This window comes from Eumetopias jubatus, unplaced genomic scaffold (genome assembly GCF_037043125.1).
Source record: "Eumetopias jubatus isolate StellerSeaLion01/CBP00866 unplaced genomic scaffold, mEumJub1_p1.0 scaffold_5, whole genome shotgun sequence".
NCBI lineage: Eukaryota > Metazoa > Chordata > Mammalia > Carnivora > Otariidae > Eumetopias > Eumetopias jubatus.
In genome coordinates this window covers 72,319,111-72,336,712 of record NW_028274811.1, presented here as the reverse complement: position 1 = coordinate 72,336,712, position 17,602 = coordinate 72,319,111, and the positions used below count along the sequence as shown (strand labels likewise).

The following is a 17,602-nucleotide window of genomic DNA, read 5'->3' as shown; positions in this document are numbered from 1 at the left end:
AAAGCAAAGAATATAAAAGATTTCATAATGCTGTATTATTAAATCATATTTATGTCCTTGATAATGAATCATAAATGTTTTTATGATGCTAATGTAAGTTTATGGAATGCTTTAATAAATAAAATATTGGTGATCAGAAGAAAAAATTGTGGTGGTTAAGCATCACAATGTTCTAAAACCTAGGAAAAGTTAGAAACAGAACAGGCGATAATTTAGGTAAGTGCAAAGTGAATGTTTCAAAATAAATAGCACTTGGATGACCTGGGATGTCAGAACCAGAGACAAGGGTGTATGTTTGTCAATATATCCTTCATGTTTTACAGACTCCTAAGGGAACAAGGGAAGATACAATTTCACCTTTTCTGTGCCAAAACATTTTAATTATATCTTCTTCCAACTACAGCGGTTCAGTAACCAAGGAGCTGACATTGATGCATGTGTTGATAAAGCTGCAAACATTCAAAATGAGATTAACAAAGATTTTGAGCAAAGGGTGACAGCTAATTTTGCACAGTATTCTGCATCTGATTCAGGCCAGCATAATAATAGAATATTTTATAACTGTTTTGTTATTCAAAAGGACTTTTATGATGTGTTTATATTTGTGGATATCTTTGTATCATACTTAAAAATTATCTATCCTGTGGCTAAAACTATTTGCACATCTATGTTGTAATTCAGAGACAATATTAAAGGGAAAAAAACCCTCTTATTATAAGTTGCAGTGTTTTTTTTGTGTTGTGTTTTTTTGTTTTTTTGTTTTTTTTGTAATCATACTTTATCTTTGGAACTCTTTGCCTTTACCTCAATTTATCTTGAGCACACTAGCAGGAGAAGGTATAGAGATGCTAAACATATATTTTCTAATATTGCTTAGTATGCACTAGTAAAATGGCCAGGAAAAGTTATATTCATCTTATTTAATTAATAAAACTGTAGTTTCTTTATGTTCTTGAGCTCCTTTGAGCACATTTCAGTGTATTTCTTTTCTCTTCTATTCTCTACTTGAAGGCAGCTGACAGTCTTCTTTCACTTTTCTTTTTTGTTTGTGAAATTTTCTTTCTTTCTTTTTTTTTTTTATCCACTCACTTCTCCATCTGCTTTCACTTTTGTTTGCTTGGGCCGTCTCTCATCCCAACTTGATAATGAGGAATGCAGTGTGACCCTGACCTCTATCAGCCCATGCATGACCTTCTGACTCTACCATATAACCTTTGACCTTCTCTTTGACAGCTTGATTAATTACCCTGTGTTATGATTTATGAGTAAGTGCTATGTAAAAATAATAGACAACAGGTGGTCCTCTGAAAACTTTTTGTGGCATGCTTTCTTTTACTGACTAACTTGATGAGCTATTTGAAGTTGGAAACTTACTGGAATAATCTATGTTGGTCTATATTATGGCATTTTTGTACCATGGAACACGACATTAGAATTTAGGGAGCAACAAGGTAAAGGAAGCATGGTTGTGACAAACATTTTATAAAATATTAGCAGGGTGCTGTTACTTAAATGCACATTGGGAGGAAGCACAAAACGGAGTCAAGTGACATTTTAGGCGTTTCAGTCCCAGGTCACGTCTTGAGAAAATTGCTGAAATAATGGAGGGGGCATTTTTCAAGCAGAGCTGCAGCTCCAACAGCTCTGTTTACTTTAACGCTTCACTAGTGACTTCTGATTGGTTGTCATGACCTCATCTCACTGTTGCACCTAGAATGTTGCAACAGTGACATAGACATACCCTTTTTGGGAAAAAGATGAGAATAAATACAACATACATCTTTCAGAAAAGATGAATGGACAGTGGTTTGTCCATTTTAACCATGGGTATATGTAGTTTATAGGTAAAATAATTTAGGTTTCATTTCCCTTGAGGATGAGCACCTTTCTTCTTTCAAACCAAGCAGATAGAATGCTGAACTTAGAAAATATGATTGATCAATCTGTGTAAAATGATCTTTACAGAGCTTTGCCTGAAGACCAAAACAGAGAGTTCCATAGGTCAGAGGATTCTACTCTGGCCCCTGACCTCTTTGGTCACATGTCACTTACAGTATTGGCAGGTTAATATGCAGAGCTGAGTACTTTCACCTGATTTTTTTATTTAGCCAACCATAAGAGATTTGAAAAGATGTAGAATTTTCTCCTATTTTCTATTTTCCTTATAACTGGTAACTAATAGGCAAATTAACTTGGATAAATCTTCAGTTTCAGCAAGATTTCATTGGGATCAAAATACATTCTGGCTTTGGTCAGACATGGAAACGTTTTATCTATCTGTAGAATCTTCTTGACAAGTACATTTCTATACTGATTTAATTTCTTAAGCAAGGTTTCCTCTTTGGTTCTTTGTGTTTTGGCATCACCTGTCTGTTTTAGACCTCTGACCTAAGCCTTCATTTGTTGATTGAATGATAAATGAATGATTATTTATTAGTAAGTGCATCTATAGACTTCAAAGTAAAGGAGGCCTGCAGGCCTGAGCTTCTGTGTAAATCACAGCAAGCCCTTGTGCTGAATAAACTGTATGTCTAGCAATAAAATTTTGAGGGTTTCTGATTAAGATTCCATGGTTTAGGCCTTATAAACACACTTCTGAAAATGAAACTACAGTCATAGCTACAAAAGATAGAAAATGGAATGAGATAAATGAAGAAGATTATCCTCTTGATCACTTTCTTGATCTTCTACTAGACTGTGCACTCAAACCTAAGAGTTAATTAACAACTTTATGTATACTTTGTCTCTTGAAATGTTGGATATTAGAATTGATTTGGGTAAATCATTAATCAGGATGCCAGAAGTTTTATTTATTTAGTTGTAGAATGTTAGATAATCAGTTTGATCATTTTGTCTTGTTAAAGATAACAGAAGTTTCCATGTATGTTTGAAATGACCTGCCTTTTCATCTTATGAGAAATTTAGCATGAATAATTAAATATAAAAAAAAATTTAAGGTTGTAAGCATTAGTTATGGAGGCCTCATTAGAGTGGCAGTGCATGGTTCTTTTATGATATTATATCTGATGCCTTGTTTTATAAAGTTTTGTAAAACTTTATGGGTACATTTGTTATAGGTCAAACTAGGATCTCTTTTTATTTATTTGTGTATTGATTGAGTTATTGGGAATAGAGAGAATTAATTTTTAAAATGGCATTCTGATTTTTTAAGATATAAATTGATACTGCATTTATAAATTTAGCTATTGATATGCTATCTACCTTGGTTTGCTTTGACTATTTCCTTTGATACCTTGGTTTCCATGTATTAATGTTGACATGGCAAAAATCTTTTTAGCTTTAATATATAAAGAAATTTTTGGACAATATTTATATGTGACAGAGAGAAGGAGAAGACAAAGTTTTACTAGTATCTGTGGTTAGAGCATGTAAGTGGGATAGTTGACTTTATTTTGTTTCTCCAGTTTTCTCTTCCTCATTATAAAATGGTTATTAATGGTCTCTGTGAATATCGCATTAATTAATTTATCAGGAAAATTTTAATTGAAAAATGTAAGTTTTTTACAGAATGGTAATTGAATTTGTAACAAAGACATTTATTAAAATTAGCTCTCATTTCTGCAGAAAATGTTCCTGAATATTTCTTGATTGTTATTCCATTAATTAAATTAGCAGTATGAAATATCTAAATGATAAAATATTTTCTAAATAATTCAGGTGTTTAAAGAGCAGCATTCATTGTTGAAATCTAAATGCTAAAAATTCTTTAATTGATTTATATACTGGTGATTTAAAAATAGAATCATTTTTCATCAGTTGATGCCTCGGTGAAAAATTGACATTGTGTCTTTATAAAATCGGACAAATGAGTCATGTAATTTTCAGTTATGTAATCAATAACTTAGACAAATACTACTTCTTTGATGATTTATGTGTGTCTATTTTTTATACTTATTTAGATAGGACACATCAAATTTCAGTCCACTTAAAATCAAGTAGGCGCAGTAATTTTTTAATCAATGATTTCCAAAAATTGAAGTAAAAACTTCTGCTCAAATAAATGTGGTATTATGAAAATAGTGTATCTAGTGATTAAGTTAAAAATTAGGGCGAAAGTTTTATAATTCTAGTGACTGTAAATTTTATCTAAAGAGTTTACCTTTATTTGGAATTCATTCATGGTGCAAAGGTGGTGCTCACGTTCTATCAATTTATTAAAGTCCCACTTTGTTACATTGAGGTTGATGTTTTTCATGTTATCATTAAAATGTAGCATATCACTACTTTCATCTCTAAAAATTCTAAGATTCTATTTTGGGTTTGCTACTTCTAACTCATGTGAGTATGAGAGACTGTGTGCATGTGCGTGCGTGCGTGCGTTTGTGTGTGTGTGTGTGTGTTTAAAGTTCAACTCACTCAAGGAAGGCAGGGAAGAAACATGACAGGAGACCACTTACTCACGGTACAGAATCTAGTAAGGAGGCAATTTTCTTTTTGGCCTATGGTGACCTTTTTTGACTATGTTCCTTACACCACAGACAGTGTATGAATGCCTCTATTTCACCCTGTTTAGCAGAGTGCAACAGTGTTCTTTAACTTACTTTTGGTGGGAGGAGAAGTTATAGCTGAAATTTGAGAAGGGCGTGAAAAGTTGTAAGAGGCGCAAGGAAGAGGGGTAGGAACTTCCTTCAAATGTGATTTTAATAACTAGTCAAGTGTGTCCAACTGTAGAAAATCACCAAGTGACAATCTGTCTACCTGACAGTGATCACAATGAATTACAAGACTTTTGAATAGCTATACAGATTAGAATAAAGCAGGACCAAATAAAATATCTTTTGTTGGTTAAACTTTGACTTACCAGCTAAGATACTTAAAAAGAGAAACAAGAAAAACCCTTTATCTTGTGCTTTGATGTAGATCGTTTAAATTTGTAAAATATTTTATAACTTCTTATAAAATAGGTATTTATTTAAAAGTTTTATTTGAACATGTATTAAAGAATATGTGGTATTTTGTTAATCACTTTGGTATGTATTATAGTTTTCATGTGTGCAAGACAACTATATCTTAATTAACAGTACTATCACTAAAATCACAACTTTAATGAACTTCACAATCTGCAAACCATATTATGGTTTTAGACAATAATATCAACTGGAGGAAAAATTGAAAAATCCCAGTGAAGGTTTTATGTAGATTGTGAAATCAACCATTAAACCAACTATGTGCAGCAGTGTAGCATATTTAAAAATAAGATAATTGAGTCAGTGCTAATATTACTCTATTATTACTGCCATCACTTTTTTAAAAAATCATCTTCTTATGGTTGGTTTGGCAAAAAACAAATTTTAAACTTGAAGTAGTTGTACAGTTATAATTTTGAAAAAGTATATAGTTTTCTTTTTCAGTAAGGGTGAGATTTTTCAAGCTTTATTTCCCATAGCTCTTACATGTTTTTATTGTAATATAATACATTTTTAAAATATGATTTTACAGGATTTTACAAGGCAAAATTGGGACACCCACAGTACAGAAGTGAATAGAAAATACAAGATATTAATAGCTTCACAAATTTATGTTGCACTTGCTTGTCAGTGGAAATTGTTTATTCTTTTCTACTTTCTCGTGGTTTGATTATTCCATCAGTTATAACTTAATATAAATACCAAAAGTTTTCCTAATTATAACCATAGAAATGTTCGCCTTGCTAGAATTGTCAGACAGGAAAATATATCTTTAAAACTTTAGAGAAGGTTTAATAGCTCAGTAAGCTGCAGTTTAGACTTTGGGATTGCTTCCTGGTACTGGTCCCTAATAAAGAGAGATTTTTATGGTGGTTAAAAATGAAAGAAATTTTAGGATTAAATAATTACTTGAATGCATTATAGTAGGACATTATTTTGTTTTATGATTTGTGTGGCCTCCTGAAAGAAGAGAGGTGGAAAAATACAAGGTGCACAGGTAGACATGATATGTTTCTGATATTATAGATATGTAAATCTGTAGAATGTTAGGTCACATTTATTCCTTAATTGCTTATACTTTCTTGAATTCAAATAAATAAAAAATGCTCATTAAAGTGCAATTGTAAAGGAAAGAGAATCCAACAAAATAGGGTGTGAAATTTTAACTTCAGCTTCAAGGAGGCTATTTTCTCAAAATAGGTTTTTAAATATTAATGTGGTTTGAAAGTATACTTGTTATTTGATAATTTATTTCAATTATTTGGGGGGTTTTGAGAGATCTGAAGTCCTTTTTAAAAAATATAACCTTTGTCATCTTTATGTTACAATTTTGTCTTTTTATTCTTACAAATAATCTGTTTATTTACACAAACAAAACAGGCAAACAATTTAAATAACTTTTTGTTGGAAAAAGTAGAACGATAGTCTTTTATAAAGAAATACTTTAGTGAATATGCAACTATATTAAATGACTTACTATGAAATTTTACAGATTTTTTATGAATTGAGATGGTTTCTAAGATTAAATTATTCTGCCTTCTTTGCTTTCAAAACAGGAAGGATATGGAGTAATAGTACTGAATCCCAATGAAAACTATATTGAAGTAGAAAAGCCAAAGATCCATGTACAGTCATCTTCTGATAGTTCAGATGAACCAGCAGAAAAACGGGAAAGAAAAGATAAAGTCTCTAAGGAAACAAAGAAGCGACGTGATTTCTATGAAAAGTATCGTAACCCCCAAAGAGAAAAAGAGATGATGCAGCTGTATATCAGAGTAAGTGATAAGATTATTACTTTCCTTCATTATTTCTTTTACTTTATTTGTATTTTATTTCATATATATTATTTTATTTTTAAAAATAAAACTTAATTCTTTAATTTTCAACCATTCATATCCCATGGTTGTTACTTGGATGAAATGTTTTGTTTTTTTATTAAATTACAAAACACGTCATTCTTATTTCAGTGCAATATTTTACTGAAGTTTCAAAAGCGATTAATAATGCACCATACAAAACATCAGTCTTCATCTTGGGTGGTAATGGTTTTAATACATTCTTTTTCTACGAGCAAATGGTGTTTCAGCTTAACTTCTGAAGGCAGATGGAGGGAGGAAGAGTAATTAATATCTTAATAAATATTTAAACTAGAATAGTTTAGGGATAGTGTAATGAGGGAAGTCTCTCCTTTGCTCTTTTCTTACGCACTGAACCTTTGCACTTGGTAATGCTGGCAGCATGGGATCGTTAGAGCAGTGCGGCCCAAGGAGTTCTAATTCGTAGGGGGCACAAACAATTCTATTTGAACTTTGACACATTCTGCTTGATATACATACTGTGCATTGTATATATGAGACAGATTTATGCAATCTTCAAAGCTTATGGGTCCTAGAAATAGAATTTAATAGTAAAGCGTGTCAAAAATGCTACCGGGTAAGTAAAATAGTAAATTGATATGTTCTTTAAAAGTGAGCAATTCAGAACATTTAAACATAGACAGATTAACACTTTATAAATTATATTGTAGGATAGTAGTAAAGTTTCAAATTAATCAGTTTGAGCTATTTTTACATTTCCTTTAAAAGCTTACTAATAAAATATTTCATACCATCTTTGAGGGGAATATGTAACTTTCTAAGTTATTTTCTTCATTCTAGTTCATTGCATAATCACTATACTTTTGGGAATTACACTCCAAACATTCAAGACTATAGGTCAGTTTGTTGAGTAAGTCAGGGCAGCTAAACAGTATGAAAGCAGCATATAAATTCTCAAGACCCAAAAGGGTATCCAGACCAAGAATACCCAAAGCTCATCATACAGTGACTCAAGCAAAAGTTAGTCAGATTGTAGTAGTTAAATTTCTGAAAAGCAAGTCACTATTTAATATATTTTTTGATAAATAAAAACAGTGATTAGATTGGAATCAGTAAGTAGCTTGCTTGTTCTAATGTAGGTATATTACCGTTTTTCCTTCGTATGGCTGCCTAAGTATCATGATGTCACTTTCTATATCAGTTTTCCTAAGCTTTTTAATTATATGATCCAGTCTGTCAACCACCATTCTTAGGACAGTTAAAAAAAAAAAAATAATTCTGATATCCAGATTTCAAAAACAAATTGTAAAAGTTTTTGAAATATACAAATCATTAAGAAAATTCACTGGCTTATGTAAAATGTAAACAAAAAGTGATTTTATGTGTTTTTTTATTTCTTCTTAAAGTTTCTTTTATTAACCTATGATACAGATTATGCATCTATTTCTCACATCTGTCTTGTAGATTTTCTATCTTCTTTTCTATTTTCTCTTTTTCTTGTCACCACTGCATGGATATTTTGCTTTTGTTCTCTTTTATTTGTGCATTTTCTGTTTTCTGTTTTCAAATCTGTTTCATTTATCTCTGCCTCTATTTTTCTTCTTATATCAAGGAAGAAAAATCTTTTTATTTTGCTTCATTTTTAAGATCTCTCTTTCCCTTTGTCTTTTTTCTTTAACTCTCTTATCTCTTTTACACTCCTGCCGTTTCTGCTTTTTTCCTTATCATGTCTTTTTGCTTCTTTCTTCCTTGTCCCATTTCACTCATCAGTCTCAGTTCCCATTGAAAGCACTTAAAGCAAAAACAGACTCATTTAGATAATACAACTATATACCTGATAGTCTTAGTTATGAATGTCACTTTTCCTTAATAAATACCCTTTCTCTCAAAATCTTCTAGAATTGTGCAAAATAGCAGAGTTAAGTTGGTGCTCTTCAAACATACTTCTAGATAGTAAAGTGTGTGTGATCCTGTGGTTGAGAAAGAGAAGAATGATTCATGTTGTGTAAGGTGTCTTAATTCTTAGGTAATTTCGATCCACTCGAGAAGTGACTTCTTGTACTCTCCAATACATGTCTCCAAAAAGTGTTTGTAATTTTCAGACACAGAGCATGGTATGTGATGAGGATAAATTAGCATTAATTTATAAACTTCTTAACTATTTACGTTTTGAAATTGATCATCTATTCTTTGGAACAATCCCATGAGGTAAGTGGATCAAATAGTTTTATCCTTATTTTATAGTTAAGGAAACTGATGCACAGATGGCTCATTTTTATCTAGGATCAAATAACTAGTAAATGGTGGAACTAAGTGTTGAAATTAGGACCTCTAATTGTAGATTCTTTCTCCCTTTCCTCTTTACCACATTGTTCTAACCAGTTGGAAACAAAATATATACATGAAATATGAAAATTAAAACAATTATAATAAAAGAAGCATGATATAAAGTAAATGACATCTGATGATTAATAGATTTTTGATCATTTATTTAATAGATGCTGTTAAATATCTATAAACAATTCATATATAATACATATTTAAACCATATAAATAATAAATGCACATAAATAGATTACATTATATGTATGTGTATGTGTATACATACATACTCTCTTTTAATAGGATCACTAATATTGATCCAGTTTTACATGAGAAGACCGTGGTCAAACTTAGTAATTTCCCCAAAGTCATGTAGGTCTTAATGTAAGCTCCATGAGAGCAGGGACTTAGTCTGCTTTGCTCACTGTTATATCCCCAGAGCTCAGAACACAGTCTTCATAATAAATTTTTATTTGATAAGTAAGGTGGTGGAGCCAAGATTAAAATCTGAAACTACTATTTTTTTTAATATGTCCCGCATCATTAAATTATGCTACTTGATTGTGAGAAAACTCATTCAAACAATCCAAAACAAACAAAAAATTACAATATTGGTCCCCTACCCAGTCCAGTGGCTGAGAAACATTACAAAAATTGATGATAAGAAGTCAGTTTCTCAAGATTTATTTAATACCTTGATCTATACCTTTTCATCTGAATATATAAAAGTGGGATATCCTGTTTTCTTTTTTAGCTCTATCATCAGGGTACTATATTTATGGGTCAAAATGGAAATGTTTCATGATGACCTATTGCTCTTTCTGTTTTGCAGCCTTGCTCATAAGAGTAGAGCCAGGCTGCTATACTTGTTCTTTGCTGTACACACTGTGCTTTATGTAACTTTGCTTCCTGTTCTTTTCCTCCATCCAAATTCTGTCCATGTTTAGTGCCCAGCTGAAATCTCACCTTTTCATATCACCATAATCAGTGACCTCTCCTTACAATAACTCATGGAAGTTAACTGTGATTGGTTTACTTATATGGAATTTATCACTTGCTGTCCTGAGGTGTCTCTTGTGGTTTTGTTTCATAATATTATTAATATTTATCTTTCATGCCTTTCCACTCCCCATAATATTATAGGTCTTTGAGCATACTTTATCAGTCATTCCTTAAGAATAAACAGAAATGAGCTAATTTTTACAATAGTACAGAGCACATTAGAAGGAGTCAGGAACGGATAATAAACCCACTCACTAGAATCCAATCCTCTGCAAGGAGACCAAAGCAAAAAGACTAGGCCTTAGTCTAAAGATAGCTAGATAATGTGACCTGCAGCATAGAAATGAGGGTTATTCTGGTATCAAACTGGAGCATAAGAGGACAAATACTCAGACTAAGGAAGATCATTTAAAAGCACTTTACAGTATGTAGGTGGAATATAGGCAAAAGTGACTTGATGCTGATCTATGTAATACTGAGTTGGAACTGCTTAAATATCTCTTCCCTAAGAGACTTAATTGTGGGCTGTGGTGATACGAAGTAAAGAGGAGAGATTAGACTCAGAAGGTTGAAAAAAAAATGCTGTGAGCGGAAGGGGGAGGGAAATTACATGGCCACAGAAGGAAAAATCCAAATGTGGAGGAGACATTTACAGAATAAGAATCTTGGCAAAGCCTGGCATTACACACTGAAGATACTCAAATATTTATGGCTTGATTGCTTGTTGACATCCATCAAAAATCTTATCCCTTAACATGAGAGATATTTGGTGTCTAGTTTTCTGACGGATTTTTTTCAGCATTTATGTGAATTTTTGCAATTGTTCAGAAACAGCCAACTGATAAACTGAAGCTTTCTTTCAAAAAAATGTTTTTGATGCTCTGACTTGGATTATGTTCAAAATACTGGTGAAGGCTAATAAATATCCCATCTTCTTCTCTGTACCTGTTCTCTTCTGTGCTAGGGCCACTGGAGTCATTTCTGTCTAGTGTTTTAGCAACCAAATTTAATTTATTTATATTGTTCAATGAGTGTTTAATCTCTGGAACCTTTTATTTTCCTTGTATATTTAAGTATTTGAATTTTCTTTTTTTCTGGAATCTGTTAAAAAGCCAAAATCTCCTTTCAAATTTTGTAAATATCCATTATAGACACGCAGAAATAAAGTCGAATCCAGGCCTAAAACTTTAAGATTAGCAAAGTGTAGTTTTATTTTACATACTAAATGAGTATAGATAGATATGACTAACTATTGGATTATGTAGCACGTTTCTGATGCATTAGAAACAGAGCTTGAGAGATCAAAGTACTTACTGTTTCATGTGGCAACTTTCCTTAAGTATGAAATAATGTACTTTCTGGCATATATTATGGCTTATTAAGGGGATTGATTTGGTCTAGGCAATAAACATCATGTCAGACATGCCTGGCAGGAAAACCTGCTTAATATGTTTTGTAATAAGATGGAATTTTTTGTTCTCGAAAACATCTGCCAACTGAATTCAAGAGTGAAGACAGAAAATGTCATCAATTTAGTGGTAATCCTATAAATTTAGTTTCTTTCTGAGCAACACATAGCAAGACACACAAAATTCCCAGTGTTAATCACCACTGGTTATAGTACTTTGTAAAACGATGAAACAAAAACATTTTATTTTTATATAATGTGTTAATTAATTCATAATGAATTTTAATATTTCAACTGATAAAATTTTAACAAGCATCTTGCCAACAGATCATTTTTTAAAGCATCTGTTTTTTAATGTGTTGGGTTGAGAACTGAGTCAAATGGCTAAATATGTACATATATTCTTTTTAAAAACATATTTCTACCCCCATAATTATAGATACACTATTTTTTCCCCTTAGACCACCAGGGGCTGCTGCTGTTCATACTGGATTTTGCTTTCCTCTGAAACTGAGTACCCCCATCACACTGCATCTTTTTTTTCTTCCTTTTTTTCCTCTTAGCCCTAAATCTTTTAATATATAACTGGAAAGAAAAAAGAATAGGCTTAGATAGTAATTTAATAATCAATATAAGAATTTATATTTTAAACATTTTCTACATTCCAAAACATTTACATTTTCCCAAATGAACTTGAAACTGGTAGTTACTGCAGGCAGATTTGATAATAACTATTTTTATTTTCTGTTTTTAGTGTCTGAATAACATTCAGAATCATACCCATTACAGAGATGTAGTATGGAAATGAGATTAAAAGTGCAGAATTTGAATGCCCTGAATTTGAATCCCAGCTCTTTCCACTTAATATACTGTGACCTCAAACAAGTTAACTTCCCAATGTCTCAGTTTTTTTGTCTGAAAAGATGGAATGATAATAATATATGTAAAGTGAACGTGGTTTCTGATACACCGTGTTGGGGCTTCAGAGCTAATAAATAACTTCTGTCTTCTCTCAAGTTCATAATCAACTAAGAAAGTATCCAATTCACGAGGTCCCCAGCTTTTATACCTTTCATTACCTTGTACCAAAAATAATATGTCCATCTTACCTTCCCACTGAGTGTGGGACCCAGTGACAAAGGAATCAGACAAAAGGAGATCAAAACACCAGCTTTACTAACTGATATAGTTCAAATGGAAAATGTGGCTTAGATCTGTGACTAAATTTAGATTACCTAATATATTTCCCTCTGAAACACATTTTCATCTATCCTCCAAGCACCCACTTCATCTTTCACAAGGTAGAAAGCAAGTTGGAATGCATCCTTTTTGCAAGTAGCTTTGAAAGATGCCCAGAAGGGCTGAGTCGAGCATTCTGTTTCTTCCCCCAAATGTACTAATCAAGCAAATCACTCCCCCTGTGGGAGGGAAAGAGTGAGGGATGGTGAAAGAAATTGGGAACGTCACTCTAGCTGAATGGCTCCACCTGGAGTCAGAAGGGAAATGGATCCCACCTGACAAAAGTTAACCCCTAATAAAAAGATCGTTATTAGTAGCACTTGCGTTTTCTAGCAACTTAATAAAGCAATATTAAAATATAATCATTAAGTGTTCACTAAGGATACCTTAGTTTCTTCATATTAAGATTTTCATTTAAAAGGAAAACGAATCAAACCTGATTACAGAGAAAGTAGCCACAAAATTGTTTAATTTTAAAGCATTTAAAGTGCTATGATTCTATTTTAAATAATCAGAAATCAATCTTTATGTCTTCATGTTTCATGCTGCCAAAGCCTAGTAAACAGTAGATTTTTAATAAATATTTGATGAATGAATATTTGAATAAATGCTCGCTTACATGAACCTACAAAGCAGAAGAGACAGACCTTTCTCATTATATAAATCTGCTCTTTGAAATTGACTAGCACAAGGTTGAAAGAACTGTGATACTATGTATGACTGATACATGCTAACACTCAGAAAATGAGTAGTTGTTCTTTAAATCCTCTTAACAACCAGTATTAAGTATACCAGCATTCTTTGAATTCAGTAAAAACAAGCCAAAAAAGAATTTGAAATCAGTAAAATAATTAGATCTTTAGATTTAGAACAGAAATTACAATAAAGACCAGAGCTCTGCATTTATTGGTTTTGGTTGGCTATTGGCCAAATTTGGTAAGGAATTCTGCTGTAAGTATAATGTAGTGGAAAGAAAAAGAACTTCAGAATCAAACAGAATTATGCCATAATGATCTTAATTCTTTCACAAGCTGTGACTTTGGACAAGTCACCTCTCTCTGACTTTCAGTTTCTTCATCTGTAAATTAAGGATAATTGTAGCTATTAGGCTGTTGTAAGGGATAAATAAGGTAAACTAATGTGTATGAAAACAACCAGTGGGATACCTACTATTCAGTATATCCCATTTTCTTTCTCTTCTCTCTTTACCCTCTTTTTTTGGGGGGGGAGGTATGGGGAGAATTATGGCCAAATGAGGTCTTTTCCGATTGGTTTATAATCACTGCTTCTCAAATCTTTGGTTCAGGACCCTTTTACATGCATAAACATTATTAAAGTCACTAAAGTGTTTTTGTTTATGTGAGTTATACCAATTGATACCACAATAAGAATTAAATTTGAGAAAAATTTTAAATATTTATTTTAGGGATGCCTGGGTGGCTTAGTTAAGTGTCTGTCTGGGATCAAGCCCCACTTGGGGCTCCCTACTCTGTGGGGAATCTGCTTCTCCCTCTTTCTCTGCTCCTCCCCCGCACTTGTTCTCTCTCTCTCATTCGAATAAATAAATAAAATCTTAAAATGTAATTATAAATATGTATTTTAAGATAGCAATAAGTCCGGGGTGCCTAGGTGACTCAGTCACTTCACTTAAGCGTCTGCCTTCTGCCAGAGGCCCTTGGAGTCCCGGGATCAACCCCTTGTTGGGCTCCCTGCTCAGAGGGGAGTCTGCTTCTCCTTCTCCCTCTGCCCTCCCCCCCCATGCTCGCTCGCTCTCTTGAGCTCGCTCTGTCAAATAAATAAATGTACTATATGTTGACTAACTGAACATAGTAAATAAATAAAATCTTTTTAAAAATAAAAAATAAAATACCAGTAAGTCCATTATATGATGACACAAGTAACATTTTTTATGAGAAATAACTATTTCTCAAAACAAGCAAAAACACATGTTGAGAAGTGTGGCATTAAAAAAGTCCCTTTGATATCTGGCTTAATAGCTGAATTCCACCTCTGTTTCTTCATTCACTTTCTTCTGATACGTTTTTCATCATCGTTTATGAAGAAAAGTTGGCCTCATACAGATATGCAGTTATAAAAGGAAGCAGAATTTTAACAACTTTTTCAGATAATTGTATATATTCTTCTTTGATGCTTCACCACCACTCAACAAGAAGTAGTTTCTTTTTTTTTTTTTTAAGATTTTATTTATTTGTCAGAGAGAGAGCACAAGTGGGGGAGCGGCAGGCAGAGGGAGAAGCAGGCTCCCCGCTAAACAAGGAGCCGGATGCAAGACTCTTGGGATCATGACCTGAGCCGAACTGAGCCACCCAGGCGTCCCAAGAAGCAGTTTCTTAAAGATTACTTGCTGTATGAATCTAAAACACATCACTAAGTATTTTGTACTGTTTTCATGAAAATCCATTGGTCTTTATTGTACTTTGAATGGATCTTTTACTCATAAATGATTTTATAACATCATGTATTGGTCATTTGGAAAATAATGTTGCATTGAGTTATGCAGATCTTCCACATGTTGACATATTTTATTATGTAGTATCAAAAAATCCTATCTATTAACGTTACCACCAATCTCATCTGCAAAGATTTTAAGAATTGAAAAAGTATTAAACTTATCAGAGAGGATACAAGTTTCCCAAAATTTTAATTTTAGCAAGAAAGCTCAATTTTTATCATTAGCCACAAACACCATCAGTTGTTTTTCTTGAACTGTCAGGCTTATTTTGTTTATGGCTTCCAAACACCCAAATGTGAATAATCATCATTTGTTTATCAGTCTTACAAGTAAAAATGGTGTTGTATTTAAAAAGCAGCTACTTTAGCTCACAACTCAGTTACACAACTACTCTTCCTCTACACAAGCATCATAACATGATTTGGTCTGCAGGTGCCTTTTTTTTTTTAATTCAATTAGCCAACTTATAGTACATGATTATTTTTTGATATAATGTTTGATGATTCATTAGTTGAATATAACCCCCAGTCCTCATCATATCATGTACCCTCTTTAATTCCCATCACCCAGTTATGCCAGTTCATCACTCAGAATATTAAACACACATATGATCAGGGGTTGAGACTTAATAAAAGTAATTTTTACTGCTTCATCAGCATTTTTTTAGGTGAACTTGTGTGTGTGTGTGTGTTTCCCTTTGAGTGTGTAACAGTGAAGAACACAATGACTACTACTATAATTTGGTGCTACTGCTGTGATCTGTGCTAAGTCACAGACAGTTTTGTTCTCCATTGCCTTCTTAATTGCAAATGCCAACACAGTGAAAAAGACACATAATATCTTAGTATTATTATGTGGACCCCCTGAAAGCTCTCAGAAACCTCCAGAGGTTTGCAGAGCATATTTCTAGAACCACTGGTCTACCTCTCTTTTTTGGAGTTGAACATACAGGAAACCAAAGGAAGCAGTTTGTAAGATTAAAATAAGAACCATTTTTCAATTGATACATTAGGCAAAATGAAACTGGAACAGTATGAGTGACCAGCTATGTAAGCTGAAATAGAGAAGCTAGAACAGGGTATGACTGGTTTATTAAGGCATGTGGGCCTATCCGTTTTAACTCTTCTCATCTGGACTCAGGGAGCACTATGTGTAGACTATTTCACCTGTTCTCCACCTTCCCTCCTTCTTCATAGAAACTAAGATGTCAGTCCATACCAGGCCTTTGGAATTTGAGGGTTTAGAATTTGTTTTCTTTTTTCTTTTCTTTCTTTCTTTTTTTTTTTTTTTTTTTTAAGAGAGGGAAGGGGGAAGGGGCAGAGAGAGAGAGAGAAAGTATTTTAAGCAGGTTCCACGCCCAGCACAGAGCCTGACGAGGGGGTCGATCTTACGACCCTGAGGTCATGACTTGAGCCCAAATCAAGAGTCAAACACTCAAGCTCAACTGACTGAGCCACCCAGGTGCTCCAGAATTTTTCTTTTACTACTGTTCATCCCCAACAATAGAAGGCCTTGGAGAATCATGTGCCCATTTTGGGTTTTAGCAACTGCAATTTTCATTTCGTTCCTCTTTCCTCTAAAATGGATGGCCTCTTGCTTCCCAGGAGGGCTCAAATATTTAGTCCTGCCATCCAGCTGAGGTCTAATATACTACCATAGTCTACTAGTTCTGTATTGGTGCTTTCTCTGTTTTGTGTTAACCTTAACTTTGCAGTGGACTGGAGTGCTGGTTTCTGGCACATGTGTACAGGGTTTTACACATAGTATTCACTCAACAAATGCTAGTTATAATTATTGTAATATCCTTAATTTACAGTCCAAGTTGCATCTGTCTGTGACTTTCTCCATTTCTGAAGCCATGTTCTTCCTAGTTCTCCAAATTGGGTTCCTCTTGTTTCTTGTCTAAAGTAACATTTGACAGTAACTGTCTAAAATACAGTTGGATTAGCCATGCTTCTATTGGGCTTTAAATGTGAATGGTGGTTCTTGTACTTTCACAACTTCCACTCCCTTTTTTGGGAAAAGGGGGCAATTTAATACCCTCTGTCTCCAGCTGTGCCCCACTTTTCTGGTTGGGGCCCTTGTGCATACATTTGTCTAGTTAGAAATAGTTGTTTGTTTCTTTGTGTAATCCTCACAACTGTCTCAGGTATTACCTTGACTTTACAGATAATGTAAAATGAGACTCAGATGTAAATAAACTTACTCGTAGTTGTATTCCTACTAAGAGCAACTAAACTAAGGTTAGAGCCCACATCTATTAGACTGCAAAGCCTATGTTTTCCGAGTAAATTACATTGTCAATAGTGAACATTTTTTTAAAAGTGGCTCTCTAAGATTTCTGTGTTTTTATATAAAATATATACACATAAGTGAATGAATCAGTGGATCTCTCTTGAATTGGAAGGCGATT

At 33.1% G+C, this 17,602-nt stretch overlaps 1 protein-coding gene across 4 annotated transcripts in view; it reads left to right on the top strand.

The window, feature by feature from the left end:
• Positions 1 to 17,602, top strand: part of ARB2A (ARB2 cotranscriptional regulator A) — a 392,989-nt gene that overhangs the window by 155,431 nt on the left and 219,956 nt on the right. For all 4 annotated transcript variants that reach the window (XM_028089292.2, XM_028089288.2, XM_028089289.2 and 1 more), the window contains one exon: positions 6,485 to 6,703. In XM_028089292.2, the coding sequence (XP_027945093.1) occupies positions 6,485 to 6,703 (219 nt within the window). The remainder of the gene's footprint in view (positions 1 to 6,484; positions 6,704 to 17,602) is intronic.